Source organism: Tamandua tetradactyla, chromosome 9 (assembly GCF_023851605.1).
Source record: "Tamandua tetradactyla isolate mTamTet1 chromosome 9, mTamTet1.pri, whole genome shotgun sequence".
In the NCBI taxonomy this organism is placed as follows: domain Eukaryota; kingdom Metazoa; phylum Chordata; class Mammalia; order Pilosa; family Myrmecophagidae; genus Tamandua; species Tamandua tetradactyla.
This window is the reverse complement of record NC_135335.1, coordinates 3224951-3249744: the sequence shown is the minus strand read 5'-3', so window position 1 is coordinate 3249744 and position 24794 is coordinate 3224951. Positions and strand designations below refer to the sequence as shown.

Here is a 24794-nt window from a genome sequence, read left to right as displayed (position 1 = left end):
CTTGTCAGAAAAGCACAGCTGGGATTTCTCCAAGGGGATGTTTGCCGGGGGTGGGGGTGGGGGGTCCAAGCAGAGCCTACCACAGCGTGTGCAGACCGGGACAGCATCCCGGATGTGGCCTGTAGGGCTGGGCTCTCCTGAGGCTGCTGTGATGAAATGCCACAACTGGGCAGCTTAACAACAGAAATTCCTTCTCCCATAATTCTGAAGTCCAAAATTGAGGTGTTGGCAGGGCCATGCCCTCTGAAGTTTGGAGGCGAGTGTTTGGTCCACGCCTCTCTCCCTGTTTCCGGTGGCCCCAGGGGCTCCCAGGCTCTCACCAGCAGCTCTTCCATCCTTGACCCCATTGCTGCATGGCCATGTGCTCTCTGTCTACCCCGCATTCTCTCTTCTAAGGACACCGGTCATTGGGTTAGGACCCGCCTACTCCAGCATGTTAGCTTGGTTCCATCTGCAAAGGCCCTATTTCTATCAGCTTGCATGTTGGCATTCAAACTTGTATTTTTAGGGGACACAATTCACACAAAAATAGGTGCTTCTGGATAGAGAGATCGGGTTGGTGGGAGGCGAGCTCTGCAGCATGGGCTGCACGGCGGGGACTTCTCCGGGTCCGCCATGTTGGCTGACCAAGTGAGATGACCAGCGGCCATCTGACTGGTGACGCTGAAGCTGGAGGAGCCTGTAGGGAGAGTGGACACCATCAGAAACCTCCAGCTGGGAAAGATCCAAGGCCGTTCACCTGAGAAGTATATCGAGGGCATCTGGTGCCAATGTCAGACACAGTCAAGGAGGAAATAGGATGATGCTGATTTTATACCTGTTGAAATTTAAATGAGCTAAAAATGCCAACAGAGGTGCCCCAAGGGTAGCTGGGTTTTAAAACTAAAGGGAGTTCCAGGTCAGAGGTACAGATACAGAAACTACCAGAAGACAGAAGTTCGTTTAGATAGCAGCCACATGAAGGTTAAAGTTGTAAATTACATAACATAAAATGCCATTTTTATTTTAATAAAAAATTAACTTTTAAAATCATATATAGTATATATATATACATGGAGGGAGTAGAGCTATAGGGAACTTTTATCTCCTCCATTTTATTCAAGCTGTATTTTACAAATGTTTTCTTGAGAGCATGTATTTCTTAATTTACAAAGTTATAAAGGTGCATCCCAATAAATGGTTTCAAAATTAAAAAAAAACGACTATCAGAATAAAAACAAAGCAGCCAACCTGTGGCAGTGAGCTGCTCCTGGCTCCGGGCGAGCAAGGTATTGCCCAACGGGCATCTCCACCTTTGCCAACACCTGGCGAGGGAGGGATGGAGGCAGCTGCTCAATTTCTCAGCACCTTAAATCTTTTTTTTTTATTTTTAAACTTTTTTTATTGTATACTATAACATATATACAAGGCAAAGAAAGAAAAAAGCAATAGTTTTCAAAGCACTCTTCAACAAGCAGAAGATCCCAGAGTTTGTCATGGGCTACCATACCATCAGCTCAGATTTTTCCTTCTAGCTGACTATAGGAGGCTAGAGGGCTTCAATATGTTTTTATCATTATAATCGACTTTTTCCCTTCTTTTTGTTTTGTGAAAAGTAGCATATATACAAAAAAGCAATACATTTCAAAGCACAGCACCACAATTAGTTGTAGAACATGTTTCAGAGTTTACAATTCCACAATTTTAGGTTTTTATGTCTAGCTGCTCTAAAACACTGGAGACTAAAAGAGATATCCATTTAATGATTCAGCATTCAGGGTGCACAGGTGGTTCAGTGGTAAAGTGCTCGCCTTCCATGCGGGAGCCCTGGGTTCGATTCCTGGACCATGCACCACCCCCCTACCCCCCCCCAAAAGAAAAGATGTTAAAGACCTAAGTTAAATAATGCAAATAAAATGATTTAGCACTCATACTCATTTGTTAAACCCTACCTTCTCTGTATAACTCCACCATCACCTTTGATCTTTCCATCCCTCTCTTTAGGGTCTTTGGGCTATGGCCATTCTAACTTTTCCATGGTGGAGGGAAGGGTCTGTCACTAATAAGGGGTAGGGAGATGGAATTAGGTGATGTTCTGGAGAGGCTGGGCCCTCTAGGTTTCAGGATTTACCTGGTCCAGGGACCCTTCTGGAGGTTGTAGGTTTCTGGAAAGTTTCCCTAGTGCATGGAATCCTTGTGGATTCTCATATATTGCTCTAGGTGTTCTTTTCAGCTTCTTAAATCTTACTGAAATAAAGTAGAGCTACTAACATCATACCCAGAAGGCCCTTGTAAATTCTAAGAAGGTGAACAAGAAATATATATGTATATAGTCTAAATATACGTTATATAATATAACGTCTAAATAATGCCTCATGAAACAGCCTGTGGAGGTCACATTTGAGGACCCATCTATTTTCTAACGCTACTTTTGGGTGTCTCACTGGGGCATGCCTTGTCTTAAAGTTGCACATCGAACTCCTTTACCTGTTTTATGAGACTGAGAACATTTTATTGTTTTAATGACGATATAGGTCAGTAATTGTATGTGAATTGCCGAGCCCACGATTCTTCTGATTCGGTGACTCGGGTCAGGCATGCCACCTGCCCCTGTCTCTGGGGATGTGTGACCTGGGCCCCCCCTTGTGCTCCAGCTGCCAGCGCACGTCCTGTCCAGCAGCGGACCCGAGGCCCGGGATGACCCACCGTGCGCCGTGGCCAACGCGCAGATCCCAGAGGTCGCAGCAGCCACCTGCATGCTTTCCCTTCTATCTAAAAGCATCAGGGGCAGCACTGTGGGATTTCTCGGCCATGCTTTTACTGACTCGTTCCCCTGGGTAGGCCAGGGGACAGTCCCCACTGGCCCTTAGACCTGTGGCGTTTTCCTTTCCAGGCAAACGGAAGAATATTTTCTCCCTCGGATGATCCAGGAGCTGACGCAGCAGGTGGGTCCCTGGGGTCTCCTCCATGCTCAGCCCGGTGCAAAACGTGGAAACCCCCGTGGGGGCCCAAGTCCCCACCATGCCGAGGCAGGCTTCCGTGATGGGTGCACTGGCGCGGGGGCAGCCCCTTCCTGCTCTTCCTCTGTGCGCCCCCCACCCCACCTCGCTCAGGCCAGCTGCCTCCCCTTCCCCATGTGGCAGGAAACGGCCACCAGTGCCCCACCCCCTCCTCTACCCCCCACCCCCACCCCACGTCTACCCCCACCCCCACCCACCCCGACCTCCACCCCCACCCACCCCAACCTCCACCCCCCACCCCCTCCTCTACCCCCCCACCCCACCCCTCCTCTACCCCCCACCCCCACCCACCCCGACCTCCACCCCCCACCCCCTCCTCTACCCCCCACCCCCACCCCACCCCCTCCTCTACCCCCCACCCCCACCCACCCCTCCTCTACCCCCCACCCCCACCCACCCCAACCTCCACCCCCACCCCCTCCTCTACCCCCCACCCCCACCCCCCGACCTCCACCCCCCCACCCCCACCTCTACCCCCCACCCCCACAGCTTTTCTGCACTGAGTGTGAAAGGTCTTCGCCTCCATTTTGAATTCCTGGGGAAGGGACTCCGGTGAACCCATCTTTGCTGCCATCCCCTGTGGCCAGAGCCACCCCCGAGAGAGATGCTGAGGATCACCATGGGTGGGTGGGAACTGGGGAGGGTCGCCTGCCACCCCCCAGCAGGCTGTTTCCCTCTAGGGCCTGGAGGTTACCTGAGAAGTAGGCTTGGGTTTTGTTTTTTTTAAGTTAAAATTTTATTTATGACCGGAGTGACATAAAATGTGTGTTTTCTGTGTTTCAAAAAGGAAAAAAAGGAGGGGTCTTCAGTAGGTCTCTGGCGTCTCTCTCTCTCCTGTATGTCCTGATCGTAAATTTCCTGGTCTTTAGCTTTTCCTGTACTTGCAGGGAGCTTTGGTGCCATCAGTGGGGAATATCATAAGGCTTGGTGAGAAATGTCATTGGTACCAGCCTCTGAACTGGACACAGGCAGACTTGTTACTCCCAAAGGGAGCCCCCATTTAACACCCCGAGGCATTTAAGCAGGGAGCTTTCTGCACGGTTGTTTGTGCCATAGGTAAATCCTGAAAACACTTAAAGTGTAACGGGCTCTTTTCAAGTTTTGCCTACTTTGTGCAAATTCCCTTGAGAAAAGAGCGGTAAGCTTGGACCTTACATTGCAAAATAAAGTCTTGTAAGACTTGGGATTTATACTGTAACTAAAAGTTTTAAACTTGGTCTTTTGTCCCACTTCTGATTTCTCAATTATCAGTCACAAAATGGAGCTGTGTAATGCTGAATTGTACTTTTAAAAGGCCTCCTGGCTCTCTGTAACCTCATGCGTCTTTTCAGTAGTTATACCTATCTGTTTCTTTGGAACTGAGGTTACAAAAATTATAAAAAGGGAACACTATTCATCTAATAGTACATTGGAAAAGCAGACCATTCTCACTAGCAGATTCAGTGGCTTGAGAATCCATTCATTCTTTAGTGTTTCATAATGTAACAGGCATACCTTTTAAGTTTTTTCTACAGTAACAGATGTTTCCACAATCAAATAATAATAAAAATGTATCTAATTTCTTATTTTCTCTTTGGTAACTTTTGTTGCTTGGAGAAACTTCATTCTCCCCATTTTATCAGGAAGCAACCTTGACAAAAGGGGGTGTGCTGATTTGAAAGGATGTATGCACCCTAGAAAAGCCATGTTTTCATCCTAATCCCATTTTGTAAAGGCAGCCGTTTCTTCTAATCCCTATTCAGTACTATATGTTTGAAACTGTAATCAGATCATCTCCCTGGAATGTGATTTAGTCAAGAGTGGTTGTTAAACTGAATTAGGTGACGACATGTCTCCACCCATTCGGGTTGGTCTTGATTAGTTTCTGGAGTCCTATAAAAGAGGAAACATTTTGGAGAATAAGTGATTCAGAGAGAGCAGAGCAGAACGACATAGCCACGAGAAGCAAAGTCCATCAGGCAGTCACCTTTGGAATAGTCTGAAGAAGGAAAATGCCTCCCGGGGAGCTTCGTGAAACAGGAAGCCAGGAGAGAAAGCTAGCAGATGACGCTGTGTTCACCATGTGCCCTTCCAGATGAGAGAGAAACCCTGACCCTGTTCGCCATGTGCCTTCTCACTTGAGAGAAAAACCCTGAACTTCATCGGCCTTCTTGAACCAAGGGATCCTTCCCCAGATGCCTTAGATTGGACATTGCTTTTTTTTTTTTTTAATTTTATTAATTAAAAACAATTACAAGAAACAAACATTCCCAGCACATACACTCAGCAATTCACAATATCATCACATAGTTGCATATTCATCATCATGATCATTTCCCAGAACATTAGCATCAATTCAGAAAAAGAAACAAAAAGACAACAGAAAAATATAACAAACAGAAAAAAAATATTTTACAGGCCATACCCCTTACTGATCCCTTTCATTGATCACTAGCATTTCACAAATGTTAAATCTATTTTAACATTTGTTCCCCCTATTATTTATTTTTATTCCATATGTTCCTCTCATCTGTTGACAAGGTAGATAAAAGGAGCATCAGACACAAAGTTTTCACAATCACACAGTCACATTGTGAAAGCTATATCATTGTTCAATCATCTTCAAGAAACATGGCTACTGGAACACAGCTCTACATTTTTAGGCAGTTTCCTCCAGCCTCTCCATTACATCTTGGATAACAAGGTGATATCTACTTAATGCGTAAGAATAACCTCCAGGATAACCCCTCGACTCTGTTTGGAATCTCTCAGCCATTGACACTTTGTCTCATTTCACTCTTCCCCCTTTTGGTCGAAAAGGTTTTCTCAAACCCTTGATGCTGGGTCTCAGCTCATTCTAGGGTTTTTCTCAATCCCTTGATGCTGAATCTCAGCTCATTCTGGGATTTCTGTCCCACACTGCCAGGAAGATCCACACTGCCAGGAAGATCCACGTAGACAGGGGGAGGGTGGTGAGTTTGCTTGCTGTGTTGGCTGGAGAGAGGCCACATCTGAGCAACAAAAGAGGTTCTCTTGGGGGTGACTCTTAGGCCTAAATTTTGAGTAGACTTGACCTATCCTCTTGTGGGGCTGTTTCATATGAACAAATCCCAAGATTGGGGGCTCAGCCTATAGCTTTGGTTGTCCACACTGCTTGTGAGAATATCAAGAATTCAATTTGGGGAAGTTGAGTTTTCCCCCATTCTCACCATTCCCCAAAGGGGACTTTGCAAATACTTTTCCACTCACTGATCAAATCACACTGGGATTCATCAGGGCATCACCTGGCCAAACCAACAAAATCTCATGTCCTATACAAAGTTCCATGTACTTAAGGGGTTCAATCAACTATCTACATAAGTTATATTAGGAGATGCACTAGTCAAAGTATAGATTTGTACCAAATAAACATTTTTTGCTTTAGTCTCACACATTAGTTGAAATTTTAAAACATTAAGTACCATCTCTATTCAGCACACTGCAGTAATGACATTCTTTTGTTCTTCTCATGCAAAAACATTTTTTAAATTTGTACATTTAGTCACTATAATTATACACTCTAGGCATTCCAAGATTATACCATCTCAATCTTTATCATCTGTCTTTCTTTGTGATTTCATTTATGCCCCAGCCCTCCCCCCTCTATCATTCTCATATGCAGCTTCATTCAGTGTTTTAACACAATTGTATTACAGTTAGGTAATATTGTGCTGTCCATTTCTGAGTTTTTATATTCAGTCGTGTTGCACAATCTATTTTCCTTCAGCTCCAATTACCCAATTTCTTACCCTATTTCTATCCCTGATGGTCTCTGTTACCAAGGAAATATTCCAAGTTTATTCACTAATGTCAGTTCATATCAGTGAGACCATACAGTATTTGTCCTTTTGTTTCTGGCTAATCACACTCAGCATAATGTCCTTAAGGTCCATTCATGTTGTTACATACTTCATAACTTTATTCTGTCTTACAGCTGCATAATATTCCATCTTATGTAAATGTCACTGTTTGTTTAGCCAACTGTCTGTTGATGGACATTTTGGCTGTTTCCATCTCTTGGTAATTGTTAATAATGCTGCTATAAACATTGGTGTGTAAAGGTCCATTTGTGTCCTTGGCCTCGTGACCTTTGAGTAGAGACAGCATATAGATGGGTCCTGTTTTTTAATCCATTCCGCCAGACTATGTCTTTTGATTGGAGAGTTTAATCCATTAACATTCAGTGTTATTACTGCATGGGTAGTACTTTCTTCTACTATTTTGCCTTCTGGATTTTATATGTCATACCTAATTTTCCTTCTTTTTACCTTTACTCATAGTCTTCCTTTCTACACTCTTCTCCACACCTCTCTCTTCTGTCTTCGTATCTGTCTCTAGTGTTCCCTTTAGTATTTCTTGCAGAGCTGGTCTCTTGATCACAAATTCTCTCAGTGATTTTTTGTCTGAAAATGTTTTAATTTCTCCCTCATTTTTGAAGGGCAATTTTGCTGGTTATAGAATTCTTGGTTGGCAGTTTTTCTCTTTTAGTAATTTAAATATATTATCCCACTGTCTTCTAGCCTTCATGGTTTCTGCTGAGAGATCTGTGCATAGTCTTATTGGGCTTCCCTTGTATGTGATGGATTGTTTTTCTCTTGCTGCTTTCAAGATCCTCTCTTTCTCTTTGACCTCTGACATTCTGATTAGTAAATGTCTTGGAGTATGTCTATTTGGATCTCTTCTCTTTGGGGTATGCTGCGCTTCTTGGATCTGTAATTTTAAGTCTTTCATAAGTGTTGGGAAATTTTCAGTGATAATTTCCTCCATTAGTTTTTCTCCTCCTTTTCCCTTCTCTTCTCCTTCTGGGACACCCACAACATGTATATTCATGTGCTTCATATTGTCCTTCAATTCCCTGAGTCCCTGCTCATATTTTTCCATTTTTTTCCCTATAGTTTCTGTTTCTTATTGGATTTCAGATGTTCCATCCTCCAGTTCAGAAATCCTATGTTCTGTCTCTCAAAATCTATCATTGTAGGTTTCCATTGTTTTTTTCATCTCTTCTACTGTGTCTTTCATTCCCGTAAGTTCTGTGACTTGTTTTTTCAGACTTTCAGTTTCTTCTTTTTGTTCTTTCCTTGCCTTCTCTATATCCTCCCTCAATTCATTGATTTGGTTTTTGATGAGGTTTTCCATGTCTGTTCGTACATTCTGAATTAATTGTTTCAGCTCCTGTATGTCATTTGAATTGTTGGTTTGTTCCTTTGGCTGGGCCATATCTTTAATTTTCCTAGTGTGATTTGTTATTTTTTGCTGGCGTCTAGGCATTTAATTACCTTAATTAGTTTATTCTGGAGATTGCTTTCACTTCTTTTATCTAGGGTTTTCTTGCTGGATGAATTTGTTGTCTATCTGTTCTTTGACCTTCAGTTCAGCTTTTTCTAGACCTCTATCTTAGGTTTTGTTTAACAGAGGAGAATTTTTCAGTTCTTGTTTTCTTGTTTCTTGCCCTGCTTGTGTGGTGCCTTTCCCCCCCCACCCTTAGGAGGGTCTACTTAGGTATTAAAGACCCCAGCCAGATTTTCCCAGACCAAACTGGCCTCCTATCAGGAGGAAAGAGTCACCTGCATTGGTTTTCCCTGAGGGTGAGACCCAGCAGGTTGAAAGACTTTCCTGTGAAGTCTCTGGACTCTGTTATTTTTATCCTGCCCTGTGTATGGCGCTTGTCTGCCTGCAGGTCCCACCAGCATAAGATGATGCGGTACCTTTAACTTTGGCAGACTCTCCCTGGGTTCTGGGGGGTGCTCGCAGCCAGTCCAGCCGGTCCATACTGGGGTACGCTGTGTGTCCAGTCACTATCATGGCTCCAGGAGCTGTTCTGTACTGTTTCTGGTTATTTAGTAGTTGTTCTGGAGGACGAACTAAAATGCGCATGTTGTTAAGCTGCCATCTTGACCCGGAAGTCCTTCGATTGGACATTTCTATAGACTTGTTTTAATTGGACATTTTCTCGGCCCTAGAATTGTAAAATAGCAACTTATTAAATTCCCCTTTTTAAAAGCCATTCTGTTTCATGTATATTGCATTCTGGCAGCTAGCAAACTAGAACAGGGAGCATGTCGAATGGAACTCAGGAATGCCAGCTGTATCCGTTGCCACTGACTTTGGCCCCTGAGGTAGGTAAATCTTTCAATTTGAAAGAGAAGACTAAGGTCTTTTAGGAGCAAGAGGGCACATAAAATATACACCCATACCCGTATCTGTATCCATGGCTTTTACACAGTTTCTATGGGATGGTATTAGATCCACGAAGATATAAAGATATTACTCAAGACCCAGAAGGAATGGAAGTTTTCCAGAACTTTCACTGCACCAAATCTTTCATCCTGTGGGCTGTGGAGAGACCCTTCGTGATCAGATATGCCAAACTCTCTTCCTTTCCTCTGTGCCAAGTAAAGTGGATTGAGAATAAGGTGTGCCAGGAGAATGAAGACCGTTTCTTTTGCATAAATTGAAGTCACCTCCTGTAGGGCTGTTTTGATTATTTCCCAGGGTACGAGCAAGGTCTGAATACCCATATCTGCAGGCAAAAGCCTGATCTAGTAGACAGCACCACATCATTGGGTAATGCATGTCAGGATTGGGCAAAGAAGAAGTTGGAAGAAAATGGAAATGAGGTTTCAAAAAAAACTTCAGACCATCAGATACTGATCTGGACCTCTAGCTTAGGTTTTGTTTAACAGAGGAGAATTTGAAATCTTGAAATCTTAAAACCAATAAAACCTGCCACTTGACAACCAGCCTTCTGTAAACACTGTGCTGTGCCATACACAATCCAAGGGATGTGCTGAGAACCCCCCTGCCCCTGGACCTCTCAATCCTGAACTGTCACATTCCCCCCAAAAGAGCCACGTGGGAGTGTGTGGCCCTCTGAGTGTGAGTGGAAGAGGTCCGCTCTGGGTGGTGAAACGTACACATTTCAGGCAGGCTTTGTGAGGATTGTGGACGAGGTTTGGGGTTTTTCTAGTGGGGTGACTCATGGAAATCTTTGCTTGGCTGCTGCTTCCTATTGTGAAAACCCCGGTCAGAAATCTGTCTTGACATATCTTTTGAACTCCCAGGGTTATCTGGGGCCTTGTCCACTCCTCTTCTCTCTGTGGCTGCGCCAGCCAGGGATTCTCAACCATTTCCAGCAGGGGTGTCATCTCTTTTGTCCAGGGGTTGAGAGTAGGGGTCACAGTGAAGGCTGCTTTGGGGGCCTCTGGCTCCATCTGACTCCCAGGGTCCTGGTACCCTAAGTGCACTAACATTTGCTCTAATGGTGACTACGGTTCGAAAATTGATAGTATGTTTAAGCTCTTCTCTGTATTGATGTATTTAATCCTCAAAACAACTGCTGTTTTGCATTTAACAGGCACAGAGAAGTTGAATAATTTGCTCCAAATTGCACAGCATGTAGCAGAGGGGCCTGGATTAAACCTGCGTAGCCCAGCTGCAGAATCTGCACCCTTTACGAAGGGCTTTTTGGACCCAGTCTGCTCTCTGGTGCTGCTGAGGTCTGGGCTAATTTCTCTCCCGTGGCACCTGCTTAGGTTCCGAGAGCTGCTAACCCACCTCCTAGCTCCCTCTTTTCAGCCTAGGCCCTGGGCCTGGGGCCTGACATTCACGGAACATGGCCCTGTCCTCACTCCCGTTCTATCTCGTTCAAATGCTTTTTCTCTGTGGCTCTCCCCATCGTGACACTTGTTAATATTGTCACTGTGTGATGTGATTCTGTTAGCATCAATAAAAACCCCACAAAATCCAGGGTGACCTTCTTATGAGGGCATAACCAAGCCTCTCTAATAGAGTGGGTAGGCAGAGATACACTTAGCTCTCAGGATCGACGTTGATCTTTTCTGTACTCGTCTTTCTCTGCTTCTCGCTTACCTGGAGGAGAGTGGCTGCCATGGGCTCTTGAGCTTAGGTCACCTCTGTGCAGGAGCCAGATTACATCCCTGGTCCCTTTTTGTAATTTCTGAGAGGAGCTTGGAGAGGCCAGCTGCCCGGTGCCTTCTGCATGGCTGGTCAGGGGTGGCCAGGGGTGAGGTCTGGGGAAGGGACTCCAGCCAGGTATGGTCACCTCCCAGGGGATGAATGGGTACATTTTACAATTACCATGACCCAGTGTGCAATCTGCACATGCATATAAGTGAGGTGGACGCTTCTGCAGCTGTGCCTTCCCAGGCGAGATGCTGTCCACCGTCCCTTATAGGGGTGCAGTCTGCAGATCAGACACCCCTGCCCAGTCGAGTCAAGCGTGGGATCATATTGTGTAAAAGGACCCCGGGCAGATGGGAGCTAAGGTTCAGCAGTGGATTCAAGAAACAGGGCAGAGATGGTACAAGACCCTCTGGGCCGTGGACAGTGGAAGTCCAGGGATGGATCGCCGAGCTTCATTTAGATGCCCTGTTTAATCACCTCTGTCGCACTGAGCCCCTCAATGTCCAGATGGGGTCCCAAATCTGGCCCTGCCGAAGTGGTCAGGGTCGGAGGGACACCAGGACGGGGAGAGCAAATGGTTCTACAGTCATCACCAGGCTGGGTCTTGCCGCAAGGGTTTTCTTTGGGGGGGCGGAAGCCCGTAGTGCCTTTGTCTGTGGCAGGAGGCAGAGGAGGGAGAGACTCTGGCTTTGGGTCCTGCCCTTGGCGATAAAGGGAGCTGGACTCACACATGTGCCAGGGAACTCCCGCCAAGACATTTAGGGTGCCTTCTGAATCTCCCAAAGGGGGTTATTGCTTGGGCAGCTCTGATTTGATGCTGCTCTCAGGAGGTGGCCATGCTGAACTTGTGTTCCTGGCACACCCTCCAGGAGCCCCCAGTCTCTACTGTGTGACTGCAGCATTTCACTGTGACTGTATCACTGCTGGAGAGGCTGATGTGGTCCCTGCCTGGGAACTTCAGGGCGCGCTTGGTTTACGAATGTGCCCTTTGTAGACAGACATACCTGCGTTCTACTTCCTGTCAGTCTGAAGTTCTTTGAACTCTGCCAGCCTCCGTTCAGTTGTCCCTGCACAGCAGGAGAATTCCAACCAAGTAGGAATATGGGTGTCATAAATAATGTGCCAAAGGGTGGAGAGAAGACGCCAGATAAGAGACAGCTGCTACCAGTGACAGGTGATGGTGGCAGTGGGACCCACATGCACTCAGCTCCTCTGTGGCTTGTCACAGCCCCATTGAGCACCACTCAGCTGAGAGCATGGCTCGGGGCCAGCGACTGGGGCCACCGGGGTGACGCCAGGGTCCTGGGCCCCCTGGGCTGGGAGCGCTCTGAGCCAAGGCTTTTGGGTGGGCCCTGGGGTCCAGGGTCAGTTCCTGATTCAATGTGGGACGGCAAGGCTCCTTGAGCTCTCTGTTTTAGATGCACCTTCTCACCGCCTGCAGGAGACTGTTCCCTTTGGAGACGCCGTGCTGGCCACGCAGGACACCTGCTTGGGGAGCGAGATCTGCGAGGAGCTCTGGACGCCCCGCAGGTGAGCCCTATCCCCACACAGGCCAATGGTGGGCGGCTGGGGTTTGGGAGTGGCCAGGTCTCTGGCCTGGCCCACGAAGATGCCGGGTGAGCCCCAGCACCACCTCTGCCCGCAGCCCGCACATCGACATGGGCCTGGATGGCGTGGAGGTCTTCACCAATGCCTCGGGCAGCCACCACGTGCTGCGCAAAGCTCACACCAGGGTGGAGCTGGTGACCTCGGCCACCGCCAAGGTAGGTGGCAGGCGGGCCGGCTGCACATGCGGGGCAGGGCTGGGCACTGGGTCCACCCTGGGCTTCGTGAGGATGGCTGGCTGCCCTGGTGACCACAACCAGCACACAGCAAGTTGGCTCATGACCCTCGCCTGACTGTGGTTATCCCTGCCTCTCGAGGAGGGAAGCAGCCTCGTGGCAGGTGTCATGGTCTCCTGGGACCAGGGTAGCAAAGAATCACAATGCACACCACCGAGAAACGTACTCTCTCCCACTGTGGGGGTCCAGAAGTCTGAAAGGAATATGCTGGCAGGGCCACGCTCCCTCTGACTCCTGCAGGAGGGGCTGCTTCCTCGCCTCTCCCAGCTCTGCTGGCTGCTGGCCATCCTTGCAGTCCTTGGCTTGTGGATGCATTGCTCCACCTTGGCCACATAGGATTCTGCCCTGTGTGTGTGTCTCCATACGACTTCTGCTAAGGTCCCCAGTCTTGTGGGGCAGGACCCAGCCTTGTCCAGGTTGGCTTCATCTTAACCCATCACACCTCCAAGCACCTTAAAGATCCTGTTTCCAAATGAGGCCCGTTCACAGGACCAGGGTTAGAGCTTTCATGTGTGTTTGCGGGAGACAGAGTTCATCCCTTAGCAGGGGTGTCCCAGGAGCGCTCTGTCGAGTACCCCACGATGTCATGGGATGAGCAACTTCGTGACTGGAAGCCAGAACGTGCCGCTTGTCCATTGGCATTACGGCGCGGCACATGACTTTTAATCCTTGGTGGGATGGGTTTGGATTTGGCTGTGCCAGCTTTGAATCTCAGCTTGGCTGCCTAGCGGAGTGACTTCCCGATCATCGCTTTCCCCATCGTGCCCAAAGGAGACAGCACACCTGCCTCCCACGTGGGGTCCTCGAGCGGCAGAAGAGGCCATGGGCCGGCAAAGCAGCTCAGGGCGTGCCTTTCCCGTGCTGCGTTTTGTGTTTCCTGGGCTGGCGGTGGAGGTGGGGGGACGGGGCCACGCTGAGCGGCGGGGGCGGGGGGACGGGGCCACGCTGAGCGGCGGGGGCGGGGGGGACGGGGCCACGCTGAGCGGCGGGGGTGGGGGGACGGGGCCACGCTGAGCGCTGCTCGGCTCTGCGCTTCCCAGAACGGCGGCATTTACCTGCTGGCCAACCAGAGAGGCTGCGGCGGGGACCGGCTGTACTTCGATGGCTGCGCCGCCATCGCCATGAACGGGCTCGTCTTTGCGCAGGGAGCCCAGTTCTCCCTGGACGACGTGGTAAGGGACCAGTGCGGGGCGCCCTGGGGCGGGGGAGACAGCCCCTTTCCCTCTCCACGGCCGCGCATTCTCCCTGCACACTGGTGTTCAGGGGGACTCCACAGGGTGCCCCGCTTTGGGAGTCCTGGGGCAGAATGGACACGCCTATATTCCTTCTCTTGTGGGACAGGCCTGGCTCTGGGGGGGGGCCTGGGCCTTACTGACCACTTGATGGTCCCTTGGGGAGAGGGGTGGTGCATTCCAGAAGTGCCATCGCCCTCCTGGGGACACATGGCGCAGTGCAAGGGACAGGAATTAGGTGGAACCAAAAGCCCAGACTCTCCCTCTGCACAGTCCTTTCTGGCAAGCCCAGCCCCCCCTTCTGGGATAGGGTGTATGTTATTGGGCCCACAAATTCCTTTGAGATGCTGACGGAAGCCACACACCCTCTGCTTCTAAAATACCTTTTAACATAGGTGCAGTTTCTTCCTTTCATGTAATTTATTTAACTGGACATCCGTTTCTTTCATGGAGTGTAGGTCAGAGGTGAAAAGCATTTTTGTAGCGATTTTCCGTCCGTTTTCAGTAGCTGGCAGCTTCAGTAGCTGGCAGCAGACAGCTGGCCCCGTGCAGAGGTGGCGTCCCTGCCAGCCTGCTCTGCTCGGCCCTCCGTGAACTGCCTAGAAGGTTTAGGAGCAGTTTTGTGCATTTTGTCATTTTGCCCAAGCACCCCTTCTCTTCCTTCCACTCTGCGTGGCAGGTCCTCCATGCCCTTTCATAGTATCTAATTTTGTGTAGCTTTTCCGGCTTGCCCAAGACCTCAGACCAGACGCTTGTGTTGAAGCTGTAGTTTAGGGAACAGCCCACGGGAGCCTTCTTCTGTGGGAAGCCACAGCACCTGCAGTGGCTTTGGTGGCCCAAGGAGGCAGGCTAAACCAAGTCCGAACTCCTTGTTCTCTTTGCCTTCGTGGATGTTTTCCAGCTCAGGCCAGCTGGGCTCACATTGCACCAGTGGGAGCTGTTGAGAAGGAATGAGGCAGCCCTGCCGCCTTGTGTCACCTGCTGGTGTCCAGAAGCAATTCTTGCTGCCCCACACTTGATTTTGGGGGTTGGGGGTGGCGGGGTAGAGATGCATGGTCCAGGAATCGAACCTGGGTCTCCCTCATGGAAGGCGAGCACCCTACCACTAAACCACCATGCACTCCACACTTAAGTTTTGCTTTTGTTTTTGTTTTTTCAGCCCAGGTCACAGTCACAATAGACTGGTTGTATCAGTTCTTGTGCTTCACATCAGTGGATTTGCACAGTGTGTGCTTTCACATTTGGCTTCTTTCTGGGCACATAGCAACACATTCATCCAGGTTATTGCAAGTGGCAGTTCTTTTCCTTTGTTTTTTTTTTTTTTAATGTCAGAGCATCCCTGTGCCTCAGTTTTCTTTTTATTTCAGTTTTACAAACCAATACTCCTCCTTCCCCCTTCCCCCCATCCTCCCCTCCTCCAGTAACCTCTAATCTGCTTTCTATCTCCGCACACATGCTATCGCCATTCATCTCTTATAGTTGATGTCATGCAATTTGTGTCCTTGCCCACACTTTTGTTTTGTTCTAGAAGTATAGTAGAATTTGATTAAGATTGTTTGTTGTTTTAGTTTGCCGGAGCTGCCAGAATGCAACACACCAGAGATGGACTGGCTTTTAATAAAAGGGGATTTATTTCATTAGTTCTTTAGAGGATAGGAAGTTAACTTTCAACTGAGGTTCTTTCTTACACAGGAAGGCACAGGGCAATCTCTGATGGCCTTCTCTCCAGGCCTCTGTGTTCCAACATTTTTCCCCAGGGTGATTTTTTTCTGCATCTCCAAAGGCCTGGGCTGAGCTGCGAGTGCTGAGATGAGGTATGCTGAGCTGCTTTGGCGGTGCTACATTGTGCTCTCTCATTTAAGCATCCAGTCGATTAAATCAAACATCATTCATTGCAGCAGGCATGCCTCCTAGCCGACTTCAGATGTAATGAGCAACAGATGAGGTTCATGTACCATTGGCTCATGTCCACAGCAACAGAACTAGGCACCTTCACCTGGCCAAGTTGTCACCTGAACCTAACTACCACAGTTGTTGTTGTTATTGTTTTTCATAAAGAAAGGAACAACATCCAAATGTTAAAACCTTTCTTATTTTGCTACATGATGCAAGTGCCAGTGCCCTTTGCCTCAGCTGTGGTCAATGGTAGGAAAGTATCACTTCCTGTAGCAGTTCTGCTAGCCTCTGGCCCCACCTCTGTGCCCTTCTCTTTCCTCCAGCTTGGCCTTCTTCTCTGTTAGTTTCATTCTCCGGTTGTCTCTCCTCAAGGACACAGAATGGCTGCAACAGCTCCAGCCATCCCATCTTCACACAGCCATCCTCAGAGGCAGAAGAGAGACCTTTGCTCCCTGTGTCTTTTTTAAGAGGAGAGCAATGTCCCCAGAACCCCCCAGCAGATTGGCAGAATTGGCAGTGCTGTAACTGACCAATGATCATGGGTGAGGGTCTGAATATGAGGGGGTTGTGGTGGCAAGGACAAGGGAGAAAGTCTTTGGGACAGCAGGGATGCTAGGAGTCCACAGGTACACAACCCCTGCTTTCAAAGGCGTGGCTCATTCATATGCAACTTGGTGCATTTAGCAAAGCAGTAAATACTGGATTACAATATAAGTGGGAAAAAAGAGATGGTCTTGGTTCTTATTTGAAATCTGCTCCTCCAGGAGGTCCTCACAGCCACGCTGGACTTGGAGGACATCCGAAGCTACAGGGCGGAGATTTCATCCCGGAACGTGGCGGTGAGTTCTTTAGTTGACAGCCTGGTGTGCTCGTGAGAGCTCAGCAACTTGTCCTGTTCCATGAGGGAGCAGGAGTGTGTGTGGAAATTGGGGGACGGCATTTGACGGGAAATGTAGGCGTCAGAAGTTGGGGAGAGGGAGCCGTGGTACAGAAAGCACAGTCCCAGGGCCTCGTCGGCTGCGTGGAGCCACCTCCCGGTACCCTGCCAGGGCCTGGGCCCTGAGCCTGCAGGATTCAGGATGAGTTTGGTCCCTTCACCAGGAAATAGACAGACAGATGCGGAGGCCATCACAGGCCATGCGGTAGCTGCTGCCATGGGAGAGGAGCCTCCCCCAGGCTGGAGGCAGGAAGGGTCACGGGAAGGTTGGGGAGAGGATGAGCAGGGGCACAGCGAGGCCTGCTGGCCACCAGGGAGTCAGGGACAAGGTCTGGGGGCGTGACATGCCTGTGTCTGGCACCCCCAGGCTGCACCCAGCCAAATTCTGTGTTCCCAGTTCAACCTAGAACCACCTGGAACTGTCTGTTTTTATAAAACTTCATTAAAAACGGAACATTCAACTGGGGGTTCATCATGAGATGTTGATTTTTGCAAACACTGCAGAAGTGTGAAGCTCAAATGGAGCTGCTTTTTTGTTGTTGGTGGCAGCTTTACTGAGCTCTAATATACATGCCATTTCGTTCCTCTGTTAAACTGTACCATTCAGCATACATTTTTAGTGTATCCCCAGAATTGCACAGCCATCGCCTCTACCTCATTTCGTTTCCATCTCCCTGAAAGGAAACCCTGACCCATTAGATAGAAACTGTCCATTCCCTCCTTGCTCCCAGACCCTGGTGAACACGAATCTACTTTCCCTCTCTGTGGATTTGCTTTTTCTGGACATCTCAGACAAACGGACTCATGTAACACGTAGACTCTTGTGTCTGGCTTCCACTGAATGTAATGTGTTCGAGAGTCACCCACGTGGCAGCATGGATTATGTCTTCACTCCTTTTGATGGCTGAATTCTGTCCTGAATGGAGACACCACATTCCGTCTCTCCATCCGCCTTTGGGGGACGCCTGGGTTGCTTCCCTCTGGATCCTGAGAATAATGGCATGACGAGCTGTGTGGGAAATGTTTTCCTTTCTCCCGGGCGTACACCGAGGAGTGGAATTGCTGGCTCGTGTGACAAGTCTGTGTTTAATCATTTGAGGAGCCTTGGGACCATGTTCCAAAGGGGCCACTCCGTTTTTGCGTTCCACCAGCAGCGCTCGAGGGCTCAGTTTCCCCACGGCCTCCCAACACTTGCTGCCATCCGTCTTTTCTATTGCAGCCCTGCTGGGTGCGCAGTGATGGCCGATTGGGGTTTCAGTTTGCTTTCCTGGGTCCGGTCCTTTAGGGGGTCTCAGAAACCCCTGAGATGGGAGGTAACAGGAGGATGTCGTTTTGTGTCTCATCTCGGCTGTCAGGCCAGCGGCGTGAGCCCCTACCCCCGCGTGAAGGTGGACTTCGCCCTCTCGTGCCGTGATGACCTGCTGCTACCACTCTCGGAGCCCATCGAGTGGAGATACCACAGTCCTGCAGAGGAGATAAGGTGGGGGCTCTTCATTGCAGGGGATGTCCTGCAGTCGTCTGAGCTCCCCAACCCCCTTGGCCCTGCTCGGGTCTACTGCAGGGGAGCGTCCAGTGTGGGGGGTGGTGGCTCAGAGTGCGGGGCCTCTGCTCAGACCCGCCCTAGGGGGAGACCTGCCTTTGGGGGGGGCATGCACCCCCAGCTTTTGCCCTCACTTTGCCCTGGGGCTTTGGGCACGGCACCTGGGCATGGCACCTGTCCTCTCTGCATTTCCGACTTTCCATGTAAAATGGGGAAATGATAGCAGGGGGCTCCCAGGGCTGTTGTGAGGACTGCGTGAGTGAATTCAGTAGCATGACCCCCATTGGAGGCTGGGTGCAGAGAGGCTGATAAAGTGCCCTGCGCCGTGCAGTTTACCCACCGCTGCCTCTGGTTGCTCTCCAGCCTTGGTCCTGCTTGCTGGCTCTGGGACTTCTTAAGGCGCAGCCGACAGGTAGGATTCCCAGTTTGTGGCCCAGTCACTTTGCTTCTTGTACTGGTTGGTTTGTGTTTAAGCTTGATGCACGCAAGGGATATGTTTTTCTTTAATGCAAGCAACGAAAGCTTCTCTGCTGTTGCTCTGCTTAGTTGGGCAGTTAATCCACATAGGGGCGTCACGGGTGCCCCTAGATTTGGCTCCAGGTTTGCACAGTCTCGGCAGAGCTTCAGCTTGCTGGCCTTCCCTTATAAGACCTGCTGTCCCTCTGTCTTTTGGGGACCAGGCATGTCTGTGACCCCTGTGTGGGGAGCCAGCCTCGACACTCTGTAGGGTAGGTTCTTTCTTCCCTCCACAAGCTCGTTTTGGAATGTGAGGTGCACTCCCCACCCACCCGGAGATATTGGGCTCCCGTGTGCATGTTGGTGGGCAGGCCTGGGCAGTGGCCTGGGCACGCGGCCGCTCCGAGGCTCTGCTCACACCGCCTCTTGCTCGGTCCCTCGCAGGCGGGCTACTTCTTGCCCCTGAGTGGTGGGCTGGACAGCGCGGCCACAGCCTGCCTCGTGTACTCCATGTGCCGCCAGGTCTGCGAGGCAGTGAAGAGCGAAAGTAGGTGACGTGGGACGGCCGCTCACGCGTGTCTGCTGCCTGCTGCTGCTGTCGGCACAGGCTTTGGGGTCAAAGCACAGGCTTTGGGGTCAGGCAGATCCAGGTTTCAGTCCTCCCCACTGTGCACTGTGGCGTCAAACATGGCCTTAGTGTATTGGAGAAACAGGACGACCATATCACTCACGGCCCATGGGGATGACTGGCTGGGATCCAGCAGGCAAGCGTCTGGCGGGGAGCAGGCGCTCCTACCTGGCATGGAGCAGGGGATCCCACCTGTCGGGGAGCTGGTGCTTCTGCCTGGTGGGGAGCAGGTGATTCCACCTGGCAGGGAACAGGTGCTTCTGCCTGGTGGGGAGCAAGTGATTCTGCCTGTTGGGGGGCAGGTGATTCCACCTGGCGGGGAGCAGGTGTTCCTACCTGGTGGGGAGAAGGTGATTCCATCTGGTGGGGAGCAGGTGTTCCTACCTGGTGGGGAGCAGGTGATTCCACCTGGCGGGGAGCAGGTGTTCCTACCTGGTGGGGAGCAGGTGTTCCTACCTGGTGGGGAGCAGGTGATTCCACCTGGCGGGGAGCAGGTGTTCCTACCTGGTGGGGAGCAGGTGTTCCTACCTGGTGGGGAGCAGGTGATTCCACCTGGCGGGGAGCAGGTGTTCCTACCTGGTGGGGAGCAGGTGTTCCTACCTGGTGGGGAGCAGGTGATTCCACCTGGCGGGGAGCAGGTGTTCCTACCTGGTGGGGAGCAGGTGATTCCACCTGGCGGGGAGCAGGTGTTCCTACCTGGTGGGGAGCAGGTGATTCCACCTGGCGGGGAGCAGGTGTTCCTACCTGGTGGGGAGCAGGTGATTCCACCTGGCGGGGAGCAGGTGTTCCTACCTGGTGGGGAGCAGGTGTTTCTACCCTTGCCATCCCCATGGCTTGCAGATCAGGAAGTGCTGGCAGATGTCCGGGCCATTGTGAATGAGGTCGACTACACCCCCCAGGACCCCCGAGACCTCTGCGGGCGGATACTGACCACATGCTACATGGCCAGCGAGAACTCCTCCCAGGAGACGTGCCAGAGGGCCAGAGAGCTAGCCCAACAGATTGGGAGGTAGGGACCACAGGGGGCCACTTGCCCTGGGCGTAGGGTGGCGGCTGTGCCACAAAGATCGGAGCTGCCAGAGACCCCCCTAGGCTGCGTTTGCCTCTAAGTGTTCATCAGGAGATGAGCATTTTCCTGCTTCCTCTTGGTTGAGCCAGATTTTGGGGAAATAATATGTAACTTTCGCCCCCAGACCCTGGAGCAGCCACTCCCCCTGCCCTCCTTCCCCTGCCTGGGTGCTGATTGCCCCTTGGCCGGGGTGGGGGGTGGTTTGAGTCCCTTGTGGAGCAGCTCAGCAGGTCTCCAGAGGGCCGGATCATCCCCACTTGGCTGTCTGTACTGGGGGGGTGGGGAGGAGGGGAGCCCCCTTCCAGAGAGGAGCCTCGGGTCCCCACAGGAATATTCCCCGTAGTCTGCCGAGCTCGGCGAATGCTGGCCCTCCTCGCCCACCTTTGTCCCTCCAGCCACCACATCGGTCTCAACATCGACCCAGCCGTGAAGGCTGTCGTGGGCATCTTCAGCCTGGTGACGGGCAGGCGCCCTCTGTTCGCTGCGCACGGAGGGAGCAGCAGGGAGAACCTGGCCTTGCAGAACGTGCAGGTACGGGGCCAGCCATCGTCCCCTGCGGGGTCAGCAGGGAGCCCCACTCATGGGCAAACCCCTCTTTGATACGAGGACCCCGCTGAGTGTGTCCGGTCCCCAGGGGAGGGGCTAACCCCACAGCAATGCCCCCCGGGGAGAGCTCCTGAGATTATTTTAGTTTTCTTCTCTTCCCTACGGTTGCGTCCAGAAAACCCTCTTCTCCTGAGCTCTAGGGGAAGTACGACCCTGGCATGCACTCCCCACACTCCTTTTACCAGCCAACTCCTTTTTCTCCCTCTCACTGTCCAGGCGCGGATAAGAATGGTCCTCGCCTATCTTTTTGCCCAGCTGAGCCTCTGGTCTCGGGGCGTCCCCGGTGGGCTCCTGGTGCTTGGATCCGCCAACGTGGATGAAAGGTGGGTGTGACCGGCGCATGCAGAGACGGTCCCCTGGCGTCCCGGCCGCTGAGGGTGGCATGTGACAGGGCCAGGCCAGGTCTAGCTGTATCTGTTGGACCTCGGGGGATGGTGACGTTATCCCCAGAGTGACCCCCCTCTGCTCTCACCACTGTCTCCGAGCCTTGCAGTTCTTCATCCATGCTGGCTCTCCAGTCCCTCTCCCTCCTCCCAGCTTCTTTGCGCTCTCCTGGGCTATTCCACGGCTTCTTAGCGCCTCTCTTTACATTGAGTTTTCCCCTCCAAACCAGACTTAAAATATGGACTTAAAAGGATTTAAAATATTTTTCTCCTGTACTGCTCCCATTTTTTAAAAGAAATGGCAAGAGAAAAACAAAATGGTGAGAGACTCTGTATTATTTTGTTTTGTTTTTGGTAACATTCAAGCTGGCATTCAAGCCTGACAGTAGAGGCTGGGAAAACTTCTTTTCCCTTAGTCAGCCTCCACTCCTCTCTCCTGTTCTCTTTGCAATTCTTAGCTTTTCCTTATTAGCTGAATAATTTTAAAAACTTTATCATTTCTCTATCCATCCACCTATGCATTGATCCGTCCACCCAAATCTCCATCCATCCATCCATCCATCCATCTCTCCATCCATCCATTCATTCACCTATCTATCCATCCATCAAGTCTCCCTATCCATCTCTCCATGTGTCCATCTGTCTCTCTGTCCATCTAACCATCCATCACCATCCATCTGTCCATCCATACATCTCTCCATCTGTCCATCCATCCATCCATCATTTACGGGATGCATGTTTTAATCTTTCTATATCCTTTCATGTGTGTCAATGTCTTCCCTTTTATATAATATTTTTGACTTTTGAATTGTATTTTATTGCCATACTTATATTAATTTTGAATTTAAATTACTATTACTGTAGCTAATAGTCCTTTCCCCGTGGATATTTTCTTCATTTTCATTGCTTTTCTGTTGACTCTAGTGTTTTTGTGAGGGAGTCATTTTTCAGGAGAGTGTGGTAAGTTCCAGGAGTTTGGAATTGACAAGGGAAAGACAGAACCACATGTGGCGGTACTGCACAAGCTGTTTTGGGTGGCGCCTGGACGGGGTTGCATGGGAGGGAAGTTCCTCCCAGCAGGAGAATTTCCACGGACGGAGGTGCAAAGCCCCTGCCTGGAAGAGGATCAGGGAAAGGGGAACTCCCAGGGCGGGGAGTGGGGAAGGGGAAAAGGAGAGAGGGCTCCTGTGTCCAGGTGTCGTTGCTCGGCAGCAGGGAGGGCTGTGTCTGGGTCAGGGGGCTCCGAAGGGTGGCAGCGGTTTGCGGTCTTTGATAGTTCAGGTTTTGTCTTATCTATGGTTAGCAGATGTTGGTGCAGTTTTGTGGACTGTACAAAGTATGTAGGCTCCAAATGGCCAACAATATGCTCATTTGGGCCATATTTAAAGCAGCTGCATGTGTGAGAATTTGAATTTGGTGCTGCTGGGCTTTGGGCAACTGGTCCCAGTTCCATCACACAGTGCTGTGGCCGGTGGATGTTTTGACCCCTGACTAGGTTGAGAAAACCCTTTTATTTTATTTTTTGCTTTGGTAAATGAGCAATAATTGGTTGTTGCTCATGAGCAATATACTGTTCTTTTATTGTAGCATTCCCCCCTCACAACTCTTGCCCATTCTTTTTTGTTAATTCAGTATTTTAGCAAAAGAGCATCGATTTTTTTTTCTGGGAGGGAGCTCTGGGTGTGTAAAGCTTCTAGATGTCTGTTTAGAAAATAACGTCTTTTTGTGCACATCTGTCTAGATAGTCTTATCTTTTCACCACTTTTTCCTGGTAAGTCTTTTTCATAGGTAGGTAGATGTATTCCTACAGTTGAAGAGAACTTTCTTCTACTATTGTTTAATTATGTTTTCTCTGTCCTGTTTGTCCGTATCTATGCTGGCTCAATTTTTATTTACTACCCTCCCCACCTACTATCCTTTTTTTTCGTCCATTTTAACTGTTTGTATTTTTCATTGATAATCTGGTATGGGATCTCAGGTTTATAATTTTCTATAGTATTGATTCTTTTTTATGATTGCTTCTAATGCATGTTTTCATTTTGTTGCATTCGATTTGCTTGTTCATTCAAAAACTATGGATTGAGCACCTCCGGGGCATCAGGCTTTCTTCTAGGTGTTGTGAGCAAAACAGAAAAATAATTCCCATTGTACTCGTAGAGGAAGGGGACAATAACAAGTACAAATGCATGAAATATATGTTCTAGAGAGGAGATGACAGCTGGATAAGAGAGAGTTCAGGCTGGCAGTTGTAAATAGGGGGGCCAAGGAAGTCCTCAATGAGAAGGGATGTTTTATAAAGGTGTGCAGAAGGTGAGGGTGGGGAAATGCAATTCTAGAACAGCCTGTGCAAAGGCCCTGGGGCTAGGAGCACACCGGGATGAGGGCCCAACCTTTGTCTTGCTGAAAAGGAGACCTGGAACAAGACAGTGGGGTTAGAGGATGTGGAGACAAGGCTCTCCAAATTTTACTTTAAAAGAAAAGAGAGGCAGAGGATAGTGGCTAGAGAGCACAGTGCAGATAGGAGAAAGTGTTTTTTTATTTTGAGGTGGTAGAAATAAAAACATGTTTTATATGCTGATAAGAAAGGTCCACTACAGAGGGAAGACATTTGCTGATACAGGGGATGAGGATATTCCTTGAGTAGCCAGAGGAGATGAGAGCTGGTGAACAGCAGGGGTCGGCTTTACCGAACACTTCTTTTCTGAACAGTTGCTTTTCTCAGAGAAGTAGGAAGCAGAGTCCTCAGTTGGGCACGAGTGTTGGGGAGCCAGTGTGAGGTGTTTGGGGGGAGAGTGGATGAGATGGTTGGAGGAGTGTGATGGATTAGGGACACACAGTGGGGTTGCCAGTGGCCCTGAGGACCGCTCCTCCCCACTTCCAGCCGTGCTGTTGCAGGGGTCCATGTACAGAGAAGAGAGAGAGCTGGATTCAAACCAGGGGTGTGGGTTTTGGATTTTGACCCCTAAAAGATAGATTGAAGTTCTAAACCCTAGTACCTGCGTGAACTTATTTGGAATCAGCCTTTGAAAATATGGACAATTAAGATGAAACCAAACCTGATCAGGGCAGGCTCTCATCCAATGGCTGGTGTCCTTATAAAAAGAGGGAAATTGAGACAGAGTCACACAGAGGCCCCCATGTGACAATGGAAGCAGAGGCTGGAGTGCCGCTTCTACAAGCCGAGGAGTGCCAGGAATGGTGGGCAGATACAAGCTGGAGAAGGTGAGAAGCACCATGTCTGAATGCACGGCCCTGCCACACTGGGC

At 49.9% G+C, this 24794-nt stretch overlaps 1 protein-coding gene across 2 annotated transcripts in view; it reads left to right on the top strand.

The window, feature by feature from the left end:
• Window positions 1–24794, top strand: part of NADSYN1 (NAD synthetase 1) — a 54933-nt gene that overhangs the window by 11481 nt on the left and 18658 nt on the right. For both annotated transcript variants that reach the window (XM_077115398.1, XM_077115399.1), the window contains 11 exons: window positions 2873–2924; window positions 12382–12470; window positions 12586–12703; window positions 13822–13953; window positions 16674–16748; window positions 18202–18326; window positions 18750–18798; window positions 19287–19389; window positions 20311–20479; window positions 20935–21070; window positions 21362–21468. In XM_077115398.1, the coding sequence (XP_076971513.1) occupies window positions 2873–2924; window positions 12382–12470; window positions 12586–12703; window positions 13822–13953; window positions 16674–16748; window positions 18202–18326; window positions 18750–18798; window positions 19287–19389; window positions 20311–20479; window positions 20935–21070; window positions 21362–21468 (1155 nt within the window). The remainder of the gene's footprint in view (window positions 1–2872; window positions 2925–12381; window positions 12471–12585; window positions 12704–13821; window positions 13954–16673; window positions 16749–18201; window positions 18327–18749; window positions 18799–19286; window positions 19390–20310; window positions 20480–20934; window positions 21071–21361; window positions 21469–24794) is intronic.